The sequence below is a fragment of the Papio anubis genome, chromosome 7 (genome assembly GCF_008728515.1).
Source record: "Papio anubis isolate 15944 chromosome 7, Panubis1.0, whole genome shotgun sequence".
Lineage (NCBI taxonomy): Eukaryota > Metazoa > Chordata > Mammalia > Primates > Cercopithecidae > Papio > Papio anubis.
In genome coordinates, this window is record NC_044982.1 from 153,091,666 (window position 1) to 153,116,979 (window position 25,314).

Genomic DNA, 25,314 nt, shown 5'->3' on the forward strand with positions numbered 1-25,314 from the left:
TTTAAACTGAGGGCTTTTCCACTCTATTTTCTATTTCCACGTAATGCCGCAGGGCCTCCTGCTTTCCTCCGGGAGTTGGATCCCTCTCTTTTTTGGAGGTGGTTCTGTACCATCCCCTAACATCCCCAGAGAGATGATCTATCTTCTGTCTGTAGCTTGTACCAGCTCCACTGCAAATATTTCTTATTGTTAAGAAAGAACTGTCATCTTCAGGAATGTTGGCAAAAACCATTGCAACTATGTTGTTCCTATCCAGACTTAACTGAAGCCTTCCTGTGGGAGTTCCTTGTAAGGCTGGGTTGCAGCCTAGGAGCCTCTGGCTTTTGGTGCATGCATTCTTACTGTCGTTTTCCTTTATTTGATTCATTCTTTTCGGTTCTGGAACACAACAGTTCCCTGTTCTCCAGAGACCACCCAAGTTGTTGATAAGGAAATGAAGAGCTCCCACTATTCACTGACGTCTCAGAAGAATAACCCCAGCAAAAGCCGCCTCTCCCCCAACAGGGTGGCAGAATTTTTTTTTTTTTTTTTTTTTTGCTTGTTTTTGGTTTGTTAAAGCAGTTTCTTTGTCTTAAACATTTAAATGCCACTTGAAAGCAAAAACAAATGCTGGTGTTACAGAGTAAACTGCTAATATTTTATCTCTGGGGGATGAAAATAATTATTTTGACTTTCTTCCTTGTACATTGCTACTTGATATTTTATGCACTGCATTCAAATGGAAAATAAAACAAATAAAAATCAAGCCATGCTCTCTCTGCCACACTGATACCGCCTTTCTCTTAAATCATTTATACAAATGGTCTGTAACATACAACTCAGCCTGGTCGTATTTTGTTCTAAGCACAAGATTCCACAAGTGATGCTGAAGGGCCAAGGACCACAGGCTCTGGGCGTGACCCTTTCATAGATACGGTCTTACCTTCATCTGAGCATTCTGCATTTCTTGTCCCCTGACTAGGTATGCAAACTCCTTGAAGGTAGAAAACAGACTTTTACTTGTTACTAGTCCTTAAAGTGTGCCATAGAGAACAGACCTTCAGAAGGAAAGCGGATAAATAAAGTAGTACATCTAGACATGAATGTTCAGGGAAGAAGTACCAGATGCTCAACCCATTTAGTAATCAGCGAAATGTACAACGAGGTGCCATTATACACCTACTAGATCAGCAAAATTATTGGCCAATAAGTGCCAGCAAAGAAGTAGAGAAGTAGAAACTAATATAGTACTGTTTGGAGTATAAATTGGAACAAACATTTTGCATATCCTACTATTCGGCAAATTTCTCTCCTGGGTATATACTCTAGAGAAATTCTTCGACTTGTGTATCAGGTATAAGAATGTTCACTGTAGCACTGTTTATAAAAGCCAGAAACTTTAGAAAACAAGTTGAAATATTTACCGTCAGGAAAATAGACAAATGTGATAATATACATGATGGAAAATACTACAGTTTGAAAATGAACAAACTATAGCTACATACATCAACATGGGTGAGTTTCCAAACAATAATGCTAAAAAAATTCAAGTGATAGTATAATGTATATAGTATAATTCCATTTATATTAAGTTCAAAATAGTCAAAAGAGTCAAAATATATTTAGGGACAAATACCTAAGTGGGAAAACTATAAAGCAGGAGAATGAATATCACTAATATCACTGATTGCTAATTATTTAAGAATTAATATTACTAACCACTAATGAACATCAAAAATGTAGATAGCTGTGGGTTGGGAAGATATGATCAGGGAGGATAATACAGGGGATTTTTAAGCTCTCAGTAATGTTCTATTTTTTAACCTTTTTGGTTTATAATTATACTGTAAAATGTACATATACATTTTATATGTTCTTATTTATGTGTGCTTAACAATATAAAAGTAAAAATTTTAAAAAGAAAGCTCCCATGACATATAGTTAACTGAAAAAAATCAAGTTACAAAACATGAACATGTACTATGATGCCATTGTGAAAAAAATTAAACACTGGTCTACCTAAAATTTTAAAAAATAGCTATTTATTTATGCATTTCCTACTCATGGACGTTTAAGCCACTCTAAGTAAAAAATATTGGCAAATACCTTTGTTGGGACATTTTAGCATACTTGTCTCATTATCTCCTTAGGATACATTTCTAGAAATTGAACTGCCCTTCTTTTTTTTTTTTTTTGAGACGAAGTCTCGCTCTGTCGCCCAGGCTGGAGTGCAGTGGTGTGATCTCAGCCCACTGCAACCTCCACCTCCCAGGTTCAAGTGATTCTGCTTGCCTCAGACTCCCAAGTAGCTGGGATTACAGGCACCCACCACCATGCCCAGCTGTTTGTTTTGTATTTTTAGTAGAGACGGGGTTTCACTATGTTGGCCAGGCTGGTCTTGAACTCCTGACCTTGTGATCCACCCGCCTCGGCCTCCCAAAGTGCTGGGATTACAGGTGTGAACCACTGCGCCCGGCTGAAATTGAACTGCCTTCTTACTGGGACTTTTAGGCCATATCCCCTTGTATAACAAGACATAAGCATTACTGATGATTGCACAAAGCTTACCAAAGGATTTAATAGTGTCTAAGACTTCTGTAATGTAATGACAAAGCATCAGAAACAGTGCTTTTCCTTGTGTGAGAAGATTGGCAGGGGACCCGCAGGCAGGGACAGACTTAGGATGTAAGGATGTGCCCGTTCACATTTTCCCCCTTCTAAGAGAAGAGCCTTCCTTTTCTGGAAGTTGGACCTTTGCAGAGCTGCTTCTCAGTTTGCCTGATCATCTTTGGATAGGACACAGTTTTCTTCCCCTGGAGTCAGGGTTGCTATTTCTTAACATGCCTAGCTTAATTGGCACACCTGAGTTTCAACACAGTCACCTTTGTTTACATGTTTGACCCTATTTCTTTTCTTTTACCACATTAATTTATCTTGAAAGTATCACTTACTTTGTGAATCAACTGTCATTAGAGCGTGACATTTGCTAATGGTGATGGCCGTGTTTTGGATAGTTAGGGGAAAGGGAATGAGCAACAGCTTAATGCCTACCACGTGCCAGGCATGTGCCAAACATTTGCCACATACATTCATTGATCCTCTGTAGGATGATATTCTCATCCCTCTATTACTGATGAGGAAACTAAGGCTGAGAAGGCTTGATTACCTTGTGCAAGTTCACAGACCAGTAAGCTTCAGAGCCTTGGTGTTGCCTGCCTGTCAGTCAGTGCTCTTCCTTCTTCCCACCACAGCGCTGCATGCCTACAAGAAGGCAGGCTTGCCTCCACAGGTCTTCACATCCCTACCAGACAGCTCTATTTACCTGCCCATGTAAGTGCCTCTCAATCTTATGTTAAGAGGAGGCCTCTTACCAAGCAGGCTATTTGGTTAAGAAGACTTCAGGCCAGGCGTGGTGGCTCACGCCTGTAATCCCAGCACTTTGGGAGGCCGAAGTGGGTAGATCACCAGGTCAGGAGATCGAGACCATCCTGGCTAACACAGTGAAACCCCGTCTCTACTGAAAATACAAAAAAATTAGCCGGGCGCAGTGGCGGGCGCCTATAGTCCCAGCTACTTGGGAGGCTGAGGCAGGAGAATGGCGTAAACCCGGGAGGCGGAGCTTGCAGTGAGCTGAGATCGCGCCACTGCACTCCAGCCTGGGTGACAGAGGGAGACTCCGTCTCAAGAAAAAAAAAAACAAAGACGACGACGACTTAAGAGATGGCACAGTTATAGCAGTGCTGTGCCATGGAAGGCTATGGAAAAGCTGAAGCTGATCAACTGGATCTCTAGACTCCTTGGCCACTTAAGCCTGGAAACACTGTGTGACTCGAACATGGAAAACTAGTTTAAGCAATATTGTACTGGACTGTCTGGTCTAAATCAAATACACCAGTACCTTCCGATAATATCTTCTGTCCCTGTTAAACTAATAGAAGTCTATACAAGTATTTGATAGGCAGTAAGTGGCTTTATTGAAGAGGCAAGGGAGAAAAGTCCCAGAAACCAAAAGAAAGTTTGTATTAACCAGTTTTAAGGCCAGGAGGAAAGAGTTACTCTATTTACAGTAGAGACTCCATCTCCTTTTTAGGTTGAGGTAGAGGGACACTCACGGTGTGTTGATCACCAAGCGGTCCCATTGCCCCTTGATGTCATCTTCAGATGGCTGTTCGGTGATATATAGGCCATCAAACTCCAGCTTCCTGGCGATTTCTTTTTCCCTTTTGAATACCACCAAAGGCACCTACGAGTGGGAAGACAATGGTTACTCAGAGCAGGCTTTGTGATTAAAGCACGTGCTCCCAGGTCTTTGTCACAAATTAACCTTCCAACTTCAGAGCAGCAATCTCCTTATAGTGGAATTATTAGGGTGCCTAGTTGTGGGATCAAAGCCCAATGAATCTCTTTGGCTAAATACCCCTACCTCTTTAAACCTGGTCTAATTTGGGTCGCCCTTTAAGTTTTCAGTTAGACAGCTAATATTCATACAAACTAGACTCCCTGACCGATGCTAGTGTGCAGGCCATGCCCGGGCTGAATGAGTTAGGACTCCTAAGACTCCTCGGCTGGAGGTGAACCAAGATTTAGAAAGGACAATAAACCATTCTACGGGACGGATGCCACAGGAATAGGATGAAATGTTCCAACTCCCTTCAATGTACAGGGCCATATTTATCTCATGGCTTGGAAGGTGAGTTCATGAAACATGGTTTCATAGTTAGAATGAGAGGATTCAGTCTTTCTGTATTCAAGTTTTCTTCCTGAGATTCTGTCTGCAAAGAGCTCCTTCCTGGTAGTGGCATACTTGTTTCCTACTATCACTCTCCATTCTTTTATAATCGGAACTTTTATTTTAGACTAGATATAGTGATATGGCTATAAGGACCTACTGCCAAAGGGGAACCCAGAAAGGGATTGGAAAATAATCCACTTGCCCCAGCCATCACTAAGTGCACACACACTCCAAGCATGGGACAGTTAATGAGGCCAGAGGATATTGCTGAAATCCTAGGAAATGAGAAGTCACAATTGACAAAGCTCCTCCAGCCAGAAAAAGCTTAATTCAGACAGAGCTAGGGCATCTCATCTCGTCATCTCAGCTGAGATGCCACTGGCTACTTGGCGACATCCTTGAAACCTTCATCTCCAAACCCATGATATGCATGTACCCCACATCGCTTTTGTCCAAAACAAAAGAACAAAATTCAGACAGTGATTTGTAAAGAGTTACCTCTTGCCCTGTTTTTCTTTAAAACAATGAAATAACACTGATAAACTGAAAAACTCACGATAGGAAGGTGGCCAAGGCTAGCAGCCACTGCACACTGTGAGGACCTGATGATGACTGTTAGTGCACAGATGATGTGGGAGGTGAGGCAAAGCTCAGCGACCGACTGAGGCCTGCTGTGCTCTGAGTGACTCTGAAGAACAGCAGCAATATCAAGTTGCAGAGGGGTGCTCATCTCTGGGATTCCAAACATTCCCCTTCAATCTTCTAGAAGTTTGTATACTCTCGTAAACAGAACTTCCACATTCTTTACTTGCTAAATAGTGTTTCTTTTTTGTTTTCTCCAGGTCACAGTATAATCTGTACTCCATCTAATAAGCTGAACTCTAGGATCACAAACTAAGGAGCAGCAGCGAACGTGCTTGAGGGTTTACTACGTGTTCTGAGTACATTTACACATACTACTACATTTAATCGCCCCAGCAACTTTAGCAACAATACTCATTTTCTTAAAGATCGATTTGTATTTCCCTTTTATTATATAAATAACCAATAAAATCCTGACCTGGGAATCAAAAATTTAATATAACCTCAGTTTAACACCATTAAATAAGCTAACTCACAGAGTAATACTGGAATGTTACCCAAATAATAAAGTAGGCAAATGGCCAATTATTACATTCCCTGTTTCAAAAAAGAGGCATTAAGCATTCATGTCATAAGTTTATTGACAAACATATCTAGTATGCCATATGAGTTAGAGTTTGATCCATTTCCAGAGGCTGCATCTCTTAAAATGCTCTTCATATCTGTTACATGGATGAACTGAAACATCCTTATGTTTTAAGCAGTTGGTGTCTTACTAGAAGGAAGGGTGTAGCAAATACAGATCCAAAGTACAAACACATCTTAGCTAGTAACGTCCACTTGTTTTCCACTGAAAATGGCAAATTCTTCCCAGGGCCCTCCTCAGAGTGGCTCCTACAGACCACAGAGGTTGTGAACCTCCAGACACTCTGGCCCAACATAGCGCTGCTGGAAGCCCTGCGAAAGGCGCAGACCGAGGACGGATGAAATGGCGGCACCTCACTAAGACCTTGTTTTCATGACCTTGTTCCCCCCTCCGTGCTCAAGGACCAAAAGGAAAGATGGGAAAATAACAATACTCATTTTTACGGATGAGAAGATAGAGGACTGGGAGTTTAAGTGGCAGAGTTGTGAGTTCAACCCAGGCAGCCTGGCTCCAGAATTTGCACTTTCATAGTTGCAATGGAGTCCTTAGTGTGGCCCAGGGCACAAGGTCTCTTCAGCACGGTAGCTGGACTTCCTACATGACACTACAGTTCACTGGGGGAAGAAAGGACCACAATATAGGAAAATATTTCCTGGACTCTTCCCAGGAAGAAGATGGCTTGCTGTACTTAAGGAGATTTCCTACTCAAGAGAAGGAAGAAAAACATGTAATGAGAAAAGCAGTGAGAAAAACAAAATTATGATGTAGCAGAACTGGAACTGGACTTGGGACACCAAAAATTGAATGACTGGAGATTGACATAACTGTAGTGGTTCTGAATATGGCCCCAAGGAACCATGCCTCCTGGAATTCATGCCTTTGTGTAGCGCCTCTTCCCTCTACCATGCAGCAGTGAATCTGGGATGGCCACGTGACTTGCCTTAAACCACAGAATGCAATGGAAATGACACTGTGCCAGTTCTGGGCCTAAGACTCAGGAAGGCTTAGCAGCTTCCACCTCCATGCTCTTTTTGGAAACCCAAGCCATCATGCAAGAAGTCTAGCTACCCCACTGGACAGAGCATGTGGAAAGGCCACATGGAGAAGGAGATGCTCTGAATCTACACGGAGAGAAAGAGGGAGCGAGAGAGAGGCCCAGCTACCCCAGCTGAGCCCATCCTTCCAGTTGTCCCCCCATGGAGCTGCCAGGCATGGGAATGTGCCATCTTGGCCATTCCAGCCCAGCTGAGCTCACAAATGGCTGCAAATGTAGCCCCTTTACATACAGCAGAGGAACTGCCCAAATGTGCCAGTCATCTCACAGAATCAGAGAGGTAAACAGTTGTCATTTTAGACCACTAAGTTTTAGAGTGGTTTGTTATGCAGCAACAGATAACTGAAAACTAACACATCAGTAAGCTTTCTTCTGAGATCTTGGTTACCGCCTAATGAAAAGGTATTTTTATAAAAATTTTGACATCAATTCAAAGATCAGAAGACTCTCTCATAACTAGCTCTCATGTGACTTAGCCTGATGACTCTAGTTCTATGAAATTCAACAAGAGGTACCTGAAATGAGACTCCTAGCGCAAGGCTTCTTGAACTTGAAAGTGCGTACAAATTGCCCAATGATCATGCTAAGTGGTAGATTCTGAGTTAAAAGACTTGGGGGCTGGGTGCAGTGGCTCACGCCTGTAGTCCTAGCACTTTGGGAGGCCGAGGCAGGTGGATTACCTGAGGTCAGGAGTTCAGGACCAGCCTGGCCAACATGGTGAAACCCCGTCTCTACTAAAAAATACAAAAATTAGCTGGGCGTGGTGGCAGACACCTGTAATCCCAGCTACTTGGGAGGCTGAGACAGGAGAATTGCTTGAACCCGGGAGGCGGAGGTTGCAGTGAGGCAAGATGTTGTCACTGCACTCCAGCCCGGGAGACAAGAGCGAAACTCCATCTCAAAAAAAAAAGACCTGGGATGAGGCCTGAGACTCTGCAGGTCTAGGCAGCTCCCAGGTGATGCGCTGCTGCTACTCCACGGAACTTACAAAGACCTTTACAAATAGCAAAGTCTTCGAGCAAAGGGCTGGCTGGGCTCAGAAAGGACACTTCTTCCTCAAGGAGTCAGATTAGATCCAGAGTGGCCAACAGCTCACCTTCAGGCAGTAGTAGCCCACCACACAGACTAGAGAGATGATGGTGTGGATGATGGCCAGGGCCCGCAGCGTTGGTGCCATATACCCAGTGCTCTCCTGAAGGACAAAGAACACCATCGCTTCTTCCTCTTCCTCGTCATTAAATGAATTCCATAGGTTTGCAACATCCTCTGTCTCTTCTTCTAAAGGTTCTTCAGTGACCTGGCCCAAAACACACACTTACTTATTAAACATCAAAAGAACCTCAGCCACTGGGCACTCCTCAAATATTTTATATGGTTAGCATATGCTGTACAAATAGTAGTGACTCAACATTACTTGCTGAATGAATGAGATTTTTAGGTAACTTATGACTAGGAATCACCCAGTATCTCTAATAATTGCAAATACACTTTTAAAAAGGAGATAAAAACCTATCTCTTGAAAAGAAAGCAAAAAAATTAAAATTAGGAAACTTTTACTTCATATGCTTATAATCCTTATGCCACAGAAGGAAATACTCTGATCATGCTGTGGCCTGAGAGGAGGCTGAGACACACACACACAGAAGCATGTGTGTGCCCGCTGCCCCACCCACCACTGCCACCCAGCCAGACTCAGTATTTTCCATTCTTTCTGAGATGCCATTTACATTCATGGCTTCAGCTGCTATTCTTACACATATGACTCTCAAATCTACGTCTCTGAGGCTTTGTCCTGTAGCTCCAACTGCTTGCTGGCTTTGTCTCCTTGGCTGTCTGTCTGAAGTCACCTCAACCTCAACGTGTTTAAAACCAAGCTTTGCCTCTCTTGGCTATAGACTTCCATTTTTCTTTTATGGGCAACAGAAGGTCATTAGTTTGTCGAGTGGAAAGTTGAGGTGGATAAAACAATGTTTCATACAAATTAGATTGGTGGTTTTAAGTAGAAAGGGAGATAGGCAAGAGATAGAAAAGCCAGTTAAAGACTATGTTGAGAATTCAGGACCCTTCATTAATTCATTGCACTAATAATTATTACATGCCTACAGCATGCAAGACCCACTTGCCAATGTTCAAAACCTTCGTTTAACTTGAGCAGTCCCCTCTCTTTCCAAATCCTGTGAATTTTTCCTTTATGACGCTTCTAACAAATAGGCTAGCTATAATGCCTCTTGGTTACCTTATTCCTTGAAGAAAGAATGAATTGTGTTTATTATTCATTTTGAAATACCTTGTGGTTCCTAATATAGGGTCTAGCTCATGGTAGATGCTCAGCAAGTATTTGAAGACTAAATTCAAGTAACAACTAAAATAAGCATGAACGATTGAAATAGTCCCCTAACTGGCTCCCTTGTCAGTGGTCTCTCCACTGCTAGAAACTGTATTCCTTTTAGAAGCCAATGTCTTAGAAATTTGCTACCTATTAGAATGTTTGCTACAATTAAGAACACAAGTTCTGTCATGATTCTTTTTCTACACATAGTATACTTAGTATACAGCATATTTAGCAAATAACCCCTGAATGAAGTATCACCTTATAAAAAAGCAGGATGAAGTTGATAGCGAAGGCTACAAACAGAGCAAGGAACCTCAGGTTGTAGAAATTCCTGGCCAGGTAATGCTGCAAAGAAAAGGACAGGCAGAAGTAGAAGAGCTTTGGAAGGAAAAGAGAACTTCCTACTTTTACACAGAAGGTCAATTCTCGTTAGAAGTTCACACATGACTCGTCCTTCTCTTGGATGACCACTCTTCTAGGGCAACCCTGGCATTCTTTTTTTTTTTTTCTTTTTGAGATGGAGTCTCCCTCTGTCCCCCAGGCTGGAGTGCAGTGGCGCAATCTTGGCTCACTGCAAGCTCTGCCTCCCGGGTTCACACCATTCTCCTGCCTCAGCCTCCCGAGTAGCTGGGACTACAGGCGCCCACCAACACACTCGGCTAATTTTTTTGTATTTTTACTAGAGACGGGGTTTCACCATGTTAGCCAGGATGGTCTCGATCTCCTGACCTCATGAACCACCCATCTTGGCCTCCCAAAGTGCTGGGATTACAGGCATGAGCCACTGCACCGGGCCAACCTTGGCATTCTTAACACAGCCATGGCATGACTGTGTCATGTCATGAACGTGGAACCAAAATGTTGATTTAAAAAAAAATTGCTTTAGAATTGCTATAAAGAATCCTGCTCTGGCTTATTGCTCAGGGAGCCAAAGGCCTAAACACGCCACCAGCAGAGGACTCGAGCCTTGCCTTGAAGTGCTGTGTGTATGCGTATTCACAGCAAGCAGTCTGTTAGGAAATTATAAGTAATCTAGGCTCGCAGAAGACCCTGGCAACTCCCAGCCTGGATGTAGCCATTCTGTGGCCTCAGGCAGCAATGTGTCCTCATTCCTTTCCGAGTTACAGTTCCAGGAGCCTCGTCTCCTCCCTTGTTGGAAGCAACATTCCCATTCTCGCTGCCCTGTTCCCCAGAAAAATCGGCATCCACAGACTGGAGCGGAAGCTGCCTGGGTAAAGTTCCCAGTCTCTCTGTGGGGAGCCCTCACCAATGGTGCTAGGGAAGGTGTGGTCCTGGCCTTCAGCCACTATACCTCAGGAGGCAATGTATCAGAGAAAGAATATTACAAGCTGTTCTAAGGTTTGATTGCCTATAGAACAGTCAAGGTTTGGAGGACTAGTGTGGGAAGCTAACATAACAGGAACATTCCTTCTGATTCCCACATGATCAAACCACTTCTGAGCTTTTGGACCAGGATCAGCTAAGTCCCCACATAATAGACATAAAGGACTAGGTAGAAAGAGGTGTTCCTGCTCTCCTGGTAAGGAAACAGGTGACACCCTGCTGATAGCAGAGCTGTTGGAGGACTGTGGTTCTTTCCAGGCTCTCCCCCTTTTCTTTTCCTCCGACAGAAAAGGAACAAGTAGAGACATGGGAAGAAGAAAGTGTAGGAATGAGAAAGGGAAGGAAGTGTCACTGACCAAGCAGTGAAACAAATCAGCGACACCTCTCTGCCATCTGCCTGGGCCAATGCCTGTACCGTGGACAGGGCCAAGGCTGGAGCACTTACCAGTAACTTGGTCTGATAGATGTCCAGCCCTTTAAAGAAATTGGCTGTGAAAGCTTCCGGCTTCTCAGCCTTCTGACCACACCGCCGCTTCTTCTTTTTTGTCACTTCTGTCCACAGGTGCTCGGCTTGCTCCTCTTCTTTGTCTTTGTCTTCCTTCTCTCCATCTTCCATGCTGCAGAAATGGGAAACCCACTCAGCAGGCAGAAGGGAGGGCGGTCTGGCCCAAAACAGGAGACGAGATTAAAGAGAAATCTGGGTTGAGGGGGCAGGAGGTGGAATCATTCCTTGAGGGTGGAAACTTCAGGTCTCTATCAACCCACAGAGACATTAAATTTATATTTAATGAGTGGCGACCACTTGGAGGAACCATGATCTTGGTGTACATCAGCTATATACAAGTTTGTACTCTTCTGAAATTAGACTTAACAATTTTTTTTCCCCTTCTGAAGTTACCCTTTATTTTCTAAGCAATAGTACCTACTCTTCTAAGCTTCTGGCAAGATTTAATAAGATATTGTATAAAAGACCTGAGCACAGGCCTGACAAATAATAGGTATTTAATAAACATTAGATATCATTGTCGTCAATATATGAAGTTGCAAAGTCATCTGGCCAGAGAGTGAAACTCTGATCTGCTAGTGGGATTATAAACTTAGCAAGATGAATATAATGTATTTATTATATAGCTAGGGTAAAAGAAAATATACCCAGGACTTGCAGAATAATTGCTTGCATTGATATAGAAATCAAGTTTTCTATTCACTATAGCAACAGAATATCAGATGCTATCAATAACTATCCTTATTTTCTTTTTTCCTTTTTTTTTTTTTTTTTTGTTTTTGAGACAGGGTCTTGCTCTGTTGCCCAGCTTGGAGTGCAGTGATGTGATCTTGGTTCACTGCAGCCTCGACCTCTTGGGCTCAAGCAATCCTCCCACCTCAGCCTCTCAAGTAGCTGGGACTACAGGTGCACACCACCATGCCCAGCAGTTTTTGTATTTTTTGTAGAGATGGGGTCTCATTATGATGCCTAAGCTGGTCTCAAAGTCCTGGGTTCAAGTGATCCTCCAGCCTCAGCCTCTCAAAGTGCTGGGATTACAGGTGTAAGCCACTCTGCCTGGCCTAAGAACTATCTACCATAGCAGTTAGAGTAGTTGATGCTACCAAGAACTTACTCTGCCTTCTCGGATTCTACTTTTCCTTCTGCTTCATTTGCTGCTTTCATCTCTGCTGCCTAGACAAAAACAACAATCAGTCAAGCTTTCCTCAAAGAAGCGAGGTCATGATGATGAGACATTTTCTTGGCCATTTGCTTCTTGGTCACAAATTTCAATGGCTTTTCTTTTTCATGTTTCTGCTTCTCTCAGGATCACCGAACATAAGTGTCCTGCTGTATATATCAAGTGACTCTGAAGAGATGCCAAGACAAAGATTTGAAACTTCAAAACTCAACCTCCCTTCTCTTACTTACTCAATTCAAAGAGGAAACTTGTGTTAGGACATTGTGAGAGCCTCATGACAGTGGTTCTACTGATCCATGGGGTCAGAAAGAGATGGGACATAGATCAAACCAAGTTTGATCAGCCTGCCTCCATCTGATAGGCTGCTTCTTGCCTTGTCTTTAATCCTCTTGCCAGTATCTCAATCCCCTGGCTGAGGACCACTGCAGTTGGAGTAAAATTCAAGCTCCTCAACACAGCCTGTAAGTCTTGCATGATCCTGGTGTTTCTCTTCATCCCCTTCTTGTACCATTTGACTCGTGTCCCACACCCAAACACGCAGACCTCCTGGAACATTCCCGATCCTTCCAGGCGTACTTCCAGAGGATACTTAACCATATCCTCTGCCTGGAGTATGCCTGCCCCAGCTTTTCACGTGCCTGCTGCCTGTCAGGACTTGACTCAGATGACACCTTTTCCGACACCTCCTCTACCTGTTTCTGATGGGCCTATATTAGCTGTGTAACTCATTGCATGTTCACGTGTTCTAACACGCAGCACAAATAATAATGATCTTATTTGTTGTCTTCTCCCACTAGAAGTTAAGATTCATGAAAGCAAGAATGTTGTTTCTGCTTTAAACCTATGTATTCCCCTATCCTAGAACACAGGCTGGCACACAGCAGTCCTGGAATGGGACCCTGTTATGTATCAAACTGTGTTCTAGGTTTATGGGGCTACATCAGGGAGCAAAACAGAATAATATTGTAGGAATGCTGATTCTGATGTTTTCTTCCCTGAATCTTCAAACCAGCATTCTCTCCTACAGAGAACTATAGTACCTGACATTTCTCCTTCCTAGCATTCTTTGTACTTGTCTTGACTTTTCCAATGCCTTTATTCACCACTAAACGGTAGGGACAGTGTGTTTCTTATTGACCACCATATTCCCAGAGCCTAAAACAGTGACAAATGCACATTAACTATTCAATAAATAAGAATGGAATGAATGAGTGAATGAATGTTTTTGGGCTTGGATCTTTTCACATTTCTCTACTCTCTCTGATGCTAGAGTGACACTGTGAATGGGATACTACAATAGAGGGGAACACCCGGAACCTTCCATGGTCAAGGGGCTCTGAATTCCTGCCATCTTGTTCACTTAATCTTGCTGACTGACATGACGTACTAACTGAATAGTAAGTGTATCACAAGGATAAAAATGTCCCAAGCATGATCAAACTCATTGAGAGGCCAAATCATAAGAGATCATTTGACCTTTTATGACACTGAGAAAGCACGGTCTCAAAAGGAAGGTCTCCTTTTATGTTATTCTTCATTTTCTATGCTTTCAGTTCACTGAATGCATCTGCACAGCATGAGAACTAGCCTTCTAATAAAAGTCTGAGGCAAAGTGTTACAGGCCATCACGTTTGAATTCTACAATGTAAACTAGAAGACCAACCAATGATTAGACACTGAGATAACCATCTAAGTCTTGATTTCTGCAGACATGTCAGAGGTGGAATTATAAGATCAGCATAATCACACCACAACCACTGTCTAATAGAGTGTTGGCTCCTGGGGAAATGGTGTCAGTACCGATGACAAGATATGGTGACAAGTCTTATGCTGGGGATAAAGGAAGATGAAAGAAACAGATGACACTTACCTGAGCTTTCCTCTTCTTCTGTACAGTACTCTCTAACGTAGGGGGTTCATCCTTGCCAATAATTTCTGAGAGGTCACCCAAACCCACTTCAGGCCCATGCTTTAAGCTGCCCTCTTTCTTTGGGTGGAGTCCAAAGAGGTCTGACATGATATCTGTATCTCCCTTCTCCCCCTTTATGAAGTGTACTAGTTCAGTGGTGATACCTGGCTCCATCACCTCTGCCCTCTCAGCCTCCATAGTGTCATCATGGATACCAAATTGGGTTGGGTCAGGCATGTCACCCAGGATCTTGGTCACTCTGATGTTCTTTGCCCCTTCTACCAGGCCCCCTCCGAACACTGTGCTCCAGAGGATCTGAAAGATTCCTCCCAGGATGGTGAAGAGCATCTGGAACAGCCCCAGGAACAGCATCCAGAAAAAGGAGCAGAGCACCTTCACCAGCTCCTTCGCAGTCATCTTTTTCACGTTCCTGTACTGCTTCCTGAGGTTCTTCAGGGTTGCCCTCTTCAGAAAGTCGGCGACGTTCCTCTTCACAGAGGCACAGGCCATTGCAAATGCAGAGGCCGGCTCGAAAGACCCGTCTTCCTCCTCTTCACCCGCAATTTCTAACACGTAAGAAGAATCTTCATCTTCTTCCTCCTCTTCTGGCCTGTCCGCTGAATCGGATTCAGAGATCTGAGATGCTAACTGCATTTCAAAGATGGTGTCCTCACAGAAGTTCACAAACAGCTCCATCTTTTCCTGCTCCCCACCTTCGTTGACAACATCAAAAATGAACTGTCGCTTAGATTCCTTCACCTGGGGCTTCTCCCACTGAGTGCGACTGGACTCACTGATTTCAAAATAAACACGCTCAATTTTCTTGGCCCCACCCATGATCTCGATGCGTCCTAGGTAGGGTTCGAAGTAATTTAGCACACTTTCTGCTGGGTCCAACAGACACTTCAGCCGGGAATCGTTTGGCATGTGTTCAGAAAGATTTGTCAATAACACAGCCACATTAAACCCTATGTCCTTGGCCGGCTCATGGAACCGGTCTACAAAATCAATGTAATTAAACATGTCATTCTCATCAGCTTCTGCACACGAAAGGAGAAAGTCAATCTCTGACTGCGTGTACTGTTTTTGCCCTTCCATGGCCTTCTGGAATTCTCTTTTGGAGATAATTCCTTTACCATCTGGGTCGTATTCTTTGAAGGTGTCTGAGCTGGTTAAGTCTTTAAGTTTCAAGAACATGTCAAAGAATTTCAAGATCATTTCTACATTGGTAGATGATTCTACCAGTGTGTCAACCATCTGCTTGCCAATGGTGCCATTTACCACATTCCCTGTGAGGCAGGTTCAAAAAGACATACAAATATATAAATAAACCCAAGCCATCATGTAAATTGTCAGGTAGCTAGTTTTAGAAGACTTTTGTGCCCAATTAGTCAGCTCTTCTCTGACCGTGATGATGTAGGAGGGAGCAGCAAGCCATAAAGACTACACCACTAGGAGCCAAGGGGGAAAGAAACAAAGGGAAGAAGGAGGTGGCCATACCACTGCCTTTAACATGGCTTGGGGCCTGGGAAGTGGTTTCATTATCAGATTATTGGGGACACATAGGGATACATGGTGTCCCTCTGATCCCCTTAGACCTAGGAGGGTGCCCAACTAGATGGCTGGCATACACACTGGCAGCCAGATGTGTTGAAAAGCAATGGGGAGAGGGAGAGGATAGGGAAGAGCAAAGCTTGGAGGTTTTCCCCAGTTCATTCTGGCTTTCCTACTGATAGAAAATCAATTGATTTCAGGCTTCGTCCATCAGACCAGGTGCCCCTCATTTTATTTTTTGTTTCTGAAAATTTGGCTTTCTGACCAATGTCATATGGCATCAGTGACCTGCCAGAAGGATAATCTGCATGATCAGTAAGGTTAGTGCTCAGACCAATTACAGTTGTGTGAAGGCCTAGTTATACCAAACAGCCCAACCTTCCAGGAGGGACAGAAGCATCACCACCATGTCCTGAAGGAGATCCAAGAGTTCCTTCAGCAGCTCGATCTGACTGGAATCCTAGAACAGAAACAGGAGATACCCCTGAGCTATCTGATCCCTCGGTAAAGTACAGGGCAGTGAGCAAGAAGAGCCTGCTCTGGAAAGGTTAGGTGCAGGCTGCATCAGTGTCAGGAAAGAGCTTCCTTCTCATTCTCAATGAGGATGCCTTATCGTCCACTGTTTGCAGCACCGGGAGACTCACTGTAGCAGGACTCATCCAACAAAGCTCCTTTACATTTTTCCTTTCATTAGTACAGTGTGGCAGATACACCAAGTGTTGTCCAAAACTACTGAACAACCCAACGCACCAAAGAGCCTTCAGGTATCTCTGGTAGCTTATGCTGTCATTTTCTACACTGGAGAATTACCAGTGAGCTTTATGGGAACACTGGACATCTGGTAAAGGTGTCAAGGTTATAATCACCAAGTGGGTTCTCCTTTCTTTCTGGATTAATTTAGAGTCTCCTAATTCTAGGTGGTGGTGATCTGGGTGCCACTTGTCCCTTTAATGCAATAAAATGGAGGCTATTCCTCTGGATGGTTTTGATACTAGTCTGTTTGGTTTTAATTTCAGCAATGCAGGAAGAGCGTTGCTAAGCTAACTCCATGCTTTTATACCCTATGTCACAGTAGAAAACAATTCTTGGAAGATCTGAGGTGGGCAATCTGGAGATTCAATTAAAAATGTATTCTGAGTCACATACCTTTTACAGACCCCCCTCAAAAAAAAAAAAAAAAAAAAAAAAAGAAAAGAAAAAAGGAAAAAAATAAAAACCCCAAAACCAAAAACCCAACCGTAACTCTTTGCCTAGCCCTTCAACTTTCAAAGGAATCTTCATCACCTATGGTGTGTACCACAGCTACTTACAAAATATCACAGAAGTGTAGGATATCAGAGCTGGGAAGAAACCTCAGAGATCACTTATTCTAACTTTGAATATTTTAGAGATGATGAAACCAAAACCAGAGAGGGAAAGTGGCTTTCCAAAAGTCACTGGTGAGGAGGTGGCAGGGCCAGGGCTCTCGTCTCGAGACTGCACCACACTGCCCAGCTGACATAGGAATGGACATCGTACTGTCAAATTGGCAGCCCTCCCAGGAACTCTCTCCTCCCATAAGGCCAGAGTCAAAAGGGGAAAAATGAAAGGTTAAATAGCACATTCCAGAAGAGAGGAGGCAGATGTGACAGCCTTGAAAATTTCAGATACACATGATTTAAAAGTTAAAGCTGCAAATGTTACTCTAATCAGCCTCAAATACCTCCTGAAGGCCTCCCTCAGGTGTTGCCATGGAGAGAGGCAATAAACTGCTACATATGCTACATTTATTTGTTCATAATAAATGCTCTGAGCGGTTCTGATTCATCTTGCCAGAGAGATGGGGAGTGAGAAGGAGAGGCAGAGACAGGGAGGGAGGGAGGAAGGAAGCAGGGGTGAGAGAGAAGAGGGATGTGGATTACAGAGACATGCAACGTGGGACAGATGGACGCATGGGGCTGGTAGGGAGTGTTCATAAGTTGACAAAACAGTGACAAGGAAGCAGAAAGGATTAGCACCATAGAAAGCAAATGTTGAGGCAATCATAAAAAGGGTAGGTTGGTGAGATACAAAGAAGGAAGCTGCGTTCATGCAAAAGCCTGTCTGGGACCCCCGGGAGGCATCCGTTTCTGTCTCCCATTTTGGCCTTCAGTTTAAAAAACTGAGACCTAATATGCATGACTTGTCCAGCCTTTGATCAAACAGCCACATCACAATGGGAACACCAAGGAGTGAGGACTGACTTAGCATTTCACAACAATGACACGTGCAGGGAATGGGCCACAGTACCTGAGACAGTTTCATCTGCATATTAGCAAAGACATGGAGGAAGCCAACCACGGCGTCCCACAGCCTGCTGTGAGCCAGGCTCTGCTGATTACCAATGCAAGGGCCCTGTGGAGAAGAGGACATTCTTATGTCACTTCAGCATCACAAGTTGCGCTGAAACCCGCCTAGCAAGGGCATCTGATACCTACTTATATGAGCAGACAGACTTTCCAAAAGTCAAGTATTTCACAGCTCGGTATTTTCCCAAGATATCACTTTTTTCTTTTCCTGATTATAGGATGCCATATCTAGGAAAAACCACCAGGGATTTCCCAGTCCAGCGATTTTCAGAGATTTTCTTTTAGCCTCAGAATGAGTTCTTTAAATGAGAGCTTACACTGGAGAACAGTATTTAAAACAGGGAAATGCTGTGGTTGACACAGGGCTGAAGGGCACGCTCCCCACCCTCACCTTGGCCTCAGAGGCCTTTGGAGGAACTCAAGGGTGCTGTGAAGCACAGTGTGAAAACCAGGCCCTCATCTGCCTATTGTTTCCAGGCAAAGTTACACATGCTGATAACCACACAGCTATCTAATTAAGTAAAAAAAAAAAAAATCTGTGTAATAATCTAAGCATTCAACCACTTCTAGGATTTTCTTATTAACCTAAACTTCAGATATAACAGCATCTCTAACAAACTTTTCTGAAAGTCAAATGTAGAGGAATAACTTAGTTTGCATTTTCCATGTTAATAATCTCACTCTGTGTGTGTGTGTGTTTAAGACAGAGTCTCTCTCTGTCACCCAGGCTGGAGTGCAGTGGCATGATCTCGACTCACTGCAACCTCTGCCCACTGGGTTCAAATGATTCTTGTGACTCAGCCTCCCAAGTAGCTGAGATTACAGGCATGTGCCACCATGCCTGGCTGATTTGTTTTGTATTTTTAATAGAGACAGGGTTTTGTCATATTGGCCAGGTTGGTCTCAAACTCCTGGTCTCAAGTGATCCACCTGCCTTAGCCTCCCAAAGTGCTGGGATTACAGGCATGAGCCACAGTGCATGGTCAATAATCTCACTATTTTTGAAGATCATTATTGAGCCAACATTTCTTACCTTTTCTTTACAGTCTATTTTTTTCTACCCTTTAACCAATCTCCGAATTAGTAAGAAAGTTCTAAAAGAAACACATATATTACCCTAATTTCTAGAAAAGTCTTGGCAGGATTCCCAAGGTTGAAAAGGTGAGCAGGAGAAATACTGCCTGCATTCCCAAACCACATAAGTTTGTTAAAAATCACTGTTTATGTACATTCAGTGACTGATCCCTAGAAACCATTAGATTCTTTTTGGAACAAAGCTGGTTGCTGAAAGAAACACAGTCACCAAAAATGAGCTTCTCCTTTACTTTTGGGTTCGTGTTCCATGGGAAGTTCTGAAGATGAGGATGGATTTTGCAGAGATCAAATCAGATGCTTATCATATATATTCAATGATCTCCTTAGGTACACTGCATTTTGTGAAACTTCAGTAACTTGTTTTTATGTTTATCTCTTCATGTCCTTATAATGCTTGAGTGACAAGGATATATCTCCCCTCAAAATCCTCCCTTTCAAGTTGACGGTCTTAGTTTTGTGTTTCTTTTAATGAGCAAATATGATCTGACGGTGCCAGCTGGCTCATCACATGGATCTTTATTTGATGAGAATTTAACATTTTTCATAGAACAAGTTTTGGCTCAGTCACATCACCAGTAAAAAAAAAAGTCACTAAAAACTCTTGGACTCTTGGAAGAAAAATGTTCTTTGGGAAAGAAATGAAGATGTATGGGAAAAGGTAAAAAACATTTTCCATGTCTTTCCTTACCTATGTCTTCTGTTTCAGCAAGATGGATATAATTGCTGACCTTATTTCTTACAAAACCATGCATAATCCTATCTCTAACTTTTCCAAATCACTGACACAGAATGTACTTCCTTATCTGCATCCATCCATAGCCTACGTGGTACTGTGGAGACTTGGAGCCCTTCAGCCTTTTTTTTTTTTTGAGACAGAGTTTCACTCTTGTGGTCCAGGCTGGAGTGCAACGGTGCCATCTCAGCTCACTGCAACCTCTGCCTCCTAGGTTCAAGTGATTCTCCTGCCTTAGCCTCTTGAATAGCTGGGATTACAGGCACCCGCCACCATGCCCAGCTAATTTTTATTTTTAGTAGAGATGGGGTTTCACCATGTTGGCCAGGCTGGTCTCGAACTCCTGACCTCAGGTGATCCACCCACCTTGACCTCCCAAAGTGTTGGGATTACAGGCCCCAGTGAGCCACCACAGCTGGGTCCCTAGGCTCTTAAGGGGCTTGCTTTCCTCCGAACTCATACACACGTGGGTTTTTGGTTTTTTTTTGATGGAGTCTTGCTCTGTCACCCATGCTGGAGTGCAGTGGCACAATCTTGGCTCACTGCAAGCTCCACCTCCTGGGTTCAAGCAATTCTCCCTGCCTCAGCTTCCCAAGTAGCTGGGATTACAGGCACCCACCACCACACCCAGCTAATTTTTGTATTTTTTAGTAGAGATGGGGTTTCACCATGTTGGCCAGGCTGGTCTTGAACTCCTGACCTCAGGGGATCTGCCCACCTCGGCCTCCCAAAGAGCTGGGATTACTTGCGTGAGCCACTGCGCCTGGCCACATATGTGGTTCTTAAGCACAGTATGTATGATTATTTTAAATCATGTATGATTAATTAATTAATTTATTTATTTATTGAGACTGAGTCTTGCTGTCGCCCAGGCTGGAGTGCAGCCGTGTGATCTCAGCTCACTGCAACCCTGCCTTCTGGGTTCAAGTGATTCTCCTGCCTCAGGCTCCCGAATAGCGGGGACTACACGCGCATGCCACCATGCCTAGCTAATTTTTTGTATTTTAGTAGAGACACGGTTGCACCATGTTGCCCAGGTTGGTCTCAAACTCCTGAGCTCAGACAATCCACCCGCCTCAGCCTCCCAAAGTGCTAGGATTACAGGCGTGAGCCACCGCGCCCGGCCGTATGATCATCTTATATTGAATAATTTTCCTTGTGCATATGTATTTTCTCAATTACATTGTAAGCTCTTTATGGGTAGAGGCAATATACTGTGCTTCTTTTCATGAACCACAGCACAGAGTACAAGCCGAGCGTTTTGTTGAATGAATGAATAAAAGCCCTATTCATGAGTCTCCTCATTATGGTAATCTGAAGATGAAGTATTACTTTTGCTTTAAAAAAAACTTGTATCACAGAGGGTAATGATATGCCTACTAATTTTATAGCAAATTATGCCTGAATATATCCTCTGTTCCTTTTCCAAAATAGCTAGACCACCATAGACAATGAATAGAAAATGCTACCAATGGAGAAAGACTGCTGCAACATCTAGACATTTAACATGAAATTCCCTTGCAGATTTGACCGCCACTGCATGTAGTTTGTGTGCTTCTGAAGTTACTTCTTCCAGAGTTAGTTTCTGACAAGTCAGTAGGATCTCATGGATCCTGTTTTTAATCTCATACCATCAAGAAAACATCATTTATCCCTTCATTCCTTTATTCTATGAATCATTTCTCCACTCCACTCTCCATGCTTACTGAACAGATATATGCCAGACATCGTTCTAGATATAAAGAATTTTAAGTTGAGTAAGACATTTTCTTTCCATGAAAAATTTTTAGTTTAGGAGGGAAAGCAAAACGTAACTAGATAAATGCAAATAAAGTGTGAACACTATAAACAGGTCTAGTTGGGGGACCCCAAACTATAGCTTCTTGTGGAATGCACGTACTATTGCTTCCTATTTATAGAAAGTAAATATTGTCAGCATTAGGGCTGGATGGATAGTGCCCTGTGTACAATCAAGTATTCTGTAGGGAATATAGAATATATGCATATCAACAATGTTCTCTTGGCTTTCAGCCATGCACTCTGTAGCACATACCTGGATGTATTCTGTAAGAGAATTGAAAATCTGCTTGGTGACTGCCAGAGCTTTGGAGAAATTGTGCTGTCCGGATTCATCAATGATGTCCTTCCCTGAATAATACCAGTAGAAATCACTGATTGATTCCTAAAAACAAATGAGTAGAGCTTAGTATTTCTCAGACTTCAGTCAGTGAAGCTAAACTCGGTGTTTGGAAAGGGTACATGAGAATCCCGCATCTCTATGACCTCTTTGCTCTGACAGGAGCCAGAGACCCTGTGAAGACGCGCAGAGATACTTGACCTCTAGAATCTTTCAAGCACAAATATCCCTCCAGAGGAAAGAACAGATAGGAGTGAGGACTGCCTTCAGCTGGAACTGGGAGACTAAGAACTAGGATAATTTATTCAATGTGAAATATGTGAAGATCATGGTAATTATCCAAATAATCATAATAACAGCAACAACGTAACAGCTAACATTGTAAGTGCCAGACATTGTTCTGAGTGCATTACATATATGGGCATACATCAGAGATTCAGAGCTAATCTGAGTTTGATTACAGATAAACTACAGTAAAGTGAATATTACAATAAAGTGAGTTGTACAAAATGTTGATTTCTCAGTGCACATGAAAGTTATGTTTACAATATGCTGTAGTCTGTTAAGTGTGCAACAGCATTATGTCTTTAAAACACAATGTACATGCCATCATTAAAAAATGCTTATGGCTAAAAAGTGCTAACAATCATCTGAGCTCTCAGCAAGTTGTAAGTTCCACCATCTTTTTGCTGGTGAACAGCCTTGCCTTGATGTTGCTGGCCACTGACTGAACAGGGTGGTGGCTGCTGAAGGTTGAGGTGGCTGTGGCAATTTCTTAAAATAAGACAATGTTAACTGCATCAATTGACTTCCTTTCATGAAAGATTTCTCTGTAGCATGTACTGTTTGATAGCATTTTACCCACAGAACTTCTTTCAAAATTGGAGCCAATCTTCTCAAATCCTGCCACTCCTTTATGAACTAAGTTTATGTAATATTTTAAATCCCTTTTGGCATTTCAACAATGTTTAGAGTGTTTTCACCAGCAAGATTCCATCTCAGGAAACCACTTTCTTTGCTCATCCATGAGAGGCAACTCTTCATTTGTCAAAGTTTGATCATGAGATTGCAGCAATTCAGGTTTATGTTCTTCAGGCTCCACTACTAATCCCAGTTCTCTTGCTATTTCCAACACATCTGCAGTTATTTCCTCCACTGAAGTCTTGAACCCCTCCAAATCATCTGCAAGGGTTGCAATCAACTTCTTCAACTCCTGTTAATGTTGATCTTTTGACCTTTTCCCACGAATCACAATATTTTTCTTTTTTCTTTTTTTTTTTTTTGAGATGCAGTCTTGCTCTGTCGCCCAGGCTGGAGTGCAGTGGTACAATCCTGGCTCACTGCAAGCTCCACCTCCCGGGTTCATGCCATTCTCCTGCCTCAGCCTCCTGAGTAGCTGGGACTACAGGCACCTGCCACCACGTCCGGCTAATTTTTTTCTTGTATTTTTAGTAGAGACGGGGTTTCACCATGTTATTCAGGATGGTCTCAATCTCCTGACCTTGTGATCCGCCTGCCTCGGCCTCTCAAAGTGCTAGGATTACAGACGTGAGCCACTGTGCCTGACCCACAGTGTTTTTTAATGACATCTACAATGTTGAATCTTTTCCAGAAGGTTTTCAACTTACCTTGCCCAGATCCATCAGAGGAATCACTATCTATAGCAGCTGTAGCCTTACAAAATGCATTTCTTAAAAAATAAGACTTGCAAGTCAAAATTACTCCTTGATCCATGGGCTGCAGAATAAATGTTGTATTAGCAGGCATGAAAACAGGATTCATTTCCTTGTATATCTCCATCAGAGCTCTTGGAACCAGGTGCATGGTCAACGAACGGTAATATTTTGAAAGGAATCTTTTTTTTTTCTGAGCAGTGGGTGTCAAGAGTGGGCTTAAAATCATAAACCATGCTGTAAACGATGACAATCCAAGCTTTGTTCTTCCATACATAGAGCATGGGCAGAGTAGATTTACCATAATTCTTAAGGGCCCTAGAATTTCTGGAATGGTAAACAAGCAGTGGCTTCAACTTAAAGCTACCAGCTGGACTGCCCCGATAAGAAAGTCAGCTTGTCCTTTGAAGCTCTGAAGCGAGCTATTGGCTTGTCCTCTCTAACTATGAAAGTCCTAGATGGTATCCCTCTTCCAGGAGAAGGCTGTTTCATGTATGCGGGAAATCTGTTGTTTAGTGTGACCACCTTCATCAATTATCCTAGCTAGATCTTCTGGATAACTTGCTGCAGCTTCTACATCTGCACTTGCTGCTTTACCTTACACTTTTGTTATGGAGATGACTTCTTTCCCTAAACCTCATGAACCAAACTCTGCTAGCTTTAAACTGTTCTTAGGCAGCTTCCTCACCTCTCTCAGCCTTCACAGAATTGAAGAGAGTTAAAGCCCTGCTCTAGATTAGATTTTGGCCTACGAGAACGTTGTCGCTGGTTTGACCTTCTATCCAGACCACTCGCACTGTCCCCATTTCAGTAATAAGGGTATTTTGCTATCTTATCATTCATATGTTCACTGAGGCAGCCCTTTTAATGTCCTTTTTCTTTGCATAGCTTGGCTGTTTAGTGCAAGGGGCCTAGCTTTTGGCCTGTCTTAGCTTTCAACATGCCTTCCTTCCTAAGCTTAATCATTTCTAGCTTTTGATTTAAAGTGGGAGACATGTGACTCATCCTTTCACTCGAACACTCAGAGGCCATTGTAGGGTTATTAACTGACCGAACCTCAACACTGTTATGTCTCAGGGAACAGACAGGCCTGAGGAGGAGGGGGAACAGTTGGTGGAGTGGTCAGAACACACGCAACATTGATTAAGTTTGCTGTCTTACATGGGCATATTTCATGGCACCCCAAAACAATTACGATAGTAACACCGAAGATCACTGATCACCTTACAAGTATAATAGTGTAAAGTCTGAAATATTGTGAGAATCATCAAAATGTGACAGAGACACCAAGTCAGTACATGCTGCTGGTAAAACGGCAGATAGACTTGCTTGATGCAGGGTTACCACAAACCTTCGATTTGTAAAACACACAGCATCTGTGAAGCACAATCAAATCGACTGCAATAAAATGAGGTATACCTGTATTCAAATGTACCACCCTATGGCACAGGTGCTACCCCTTTTACTGATGAAAAACCTGGAACACAGGCGCGTTAAATAGATTGCTCTAGGTTACAAACCAGTAAGTGGCA

General features: G+C 43.0%; 2 protein-coding genes across 16 annotated transcripts in view; both read right to left on the reverse strand.

Moving 5' to 3' along the window:
* The window catches only part of RYR3 (ryanodine receptor 3), a 569,735-nt gene that overhangs the window by 12,695 nt on the left and 531,726 nt on the right, over positions 1-25,314 (reverse strand). For 12 of the 15 annotated variants that reach the window (XR_002523591.2, XM_021941701.2, XM_021941703.2 and 9 more), the window contains 9 exons: positions 22,026-22,154; positions 18,086-18,190; positions 16,196-16,277; positions 14,225-15,552; positions 12,289-12,347; positions 11,115-11,286; positions 9,584-9,670; positions 8,090-8,290; positions 4,092-4,222 (listed from right to left, as the gene is read on the reverse strand). Coding sequence is in view for 14 of the 15 variants with exons in the window: in XM_021941701.2 (XP_021797393.2) it covers positions 4,092-4,222; positions 8,090-8,290; positions 9,584-9,670; positions 11,115-11,286; positions 12,289-12,347; positions 14,225-15,552; positions 16,196-16,277; positions 18,086-18,190; positions 22,026-22,154 (2,294 nt within the window). In the remaining variant the exon portion in view is untranslated. Of the gene's footprint in view, positions 1-4,091; positions 4,223-8,089; positions 8,291-9,583; positions 9,671-11,114; positions 11,287-12,288; positions 12,348-14,224; positions 15,553-16,195; positions 16,278-18,085; positions 18,191-22,025; positions 22,155-25,314 lie in introns of those variants that run through there. The other 3 variants (XM_021941709.2, XM_021941711.2, XM_021941712.2) reach the window with 3 other exon arrangements.
* Positions 5,723-7,687, reverse strand: LOC108586679 (cytochrome c oxidase subunit 7C, mitochondrial-like). Its single transcript, XM_017960495.3, has one exon. It carries the CDS (start codon positions 6,232-6,234, stop codon positions 6,043-6,045), a length of 192 nt encoding a protein of 63 aa, XP_017815984.1. The 5' UTR covers positions 6,235-7,687; the 3' UTR covers positions 5,723-6,042.

What these genes read in the sequence shown, in the direction of transcription:
- LOC108586679 (XM_017960495.3), bottom strand. Translation starts at nt 6,234, where the DNA reads ATGTTGGGCCAGAGTGTCTGGAGGTTCACAACCTCTGTGGTCTGTAGG.